At 46.6% G+C, this 268-nt stretch overlaps 1 protein-coding gene across 1 annotated transcript in view; it reads right to left on the reverse strand.

The window, feature by feature from the left end:
• Positions 1-225: 225 nt before the first annotated feature.
• LOC143276427 (kallikrein-12-like) overlaps positions 226-268 on the reverse strand; it is a 1159-nt gene continuing 1116 nt past the window's right edge. Inside the window, exon 2 of the mRNA XM_076580916.1 lies at positions 226-268. This exon is cut by the window's right edge and continues 134 nt beyond it. Coding sequence (XP_076437031.1) covers positions 226-268 — 43 coding nt within the window.

Raw genomic sequence — 268 nt, forward strand, 5'->3', positions numbered from 1 at the left:
AACAGTGATCAATATCAACAGTGACCAATATCAGCAGTGATCAGCAGTGATCAACATCAACAATGATCAATATCAACAGTTACCAATGTCAGCATCCAACAGCCGATCAACATCAACAGTGATCAATATCAACATCGATCAGATCAGGTCTGACCCACGGTCCACAGTCCACGGTGTGGGCAGTGAGACGAGACGGCCCACTTCCCCTCACCTGATTAGACTCCATCAATGAACATATCGCTTTTCTGCCGTGATGCTCCTGATCCAG

The sequence above is a fragment of the Babylonia areolata genome, chromosome 32 (assembly GCF_041734735.1).
Source record: "Babylonia areolata isolate BAREFJ2019XMU chromosome 32, ASM4173473v1, whole genome shotgun sequence".
In the NCBI taxonomy this organism is placed as follows: domain Eukaryota; kingdom Metazoa; phylum Mollusca; class Gastropoda; order Neogastropoda; family Buccinidae; genus Babylonia; species Babylonia areolata.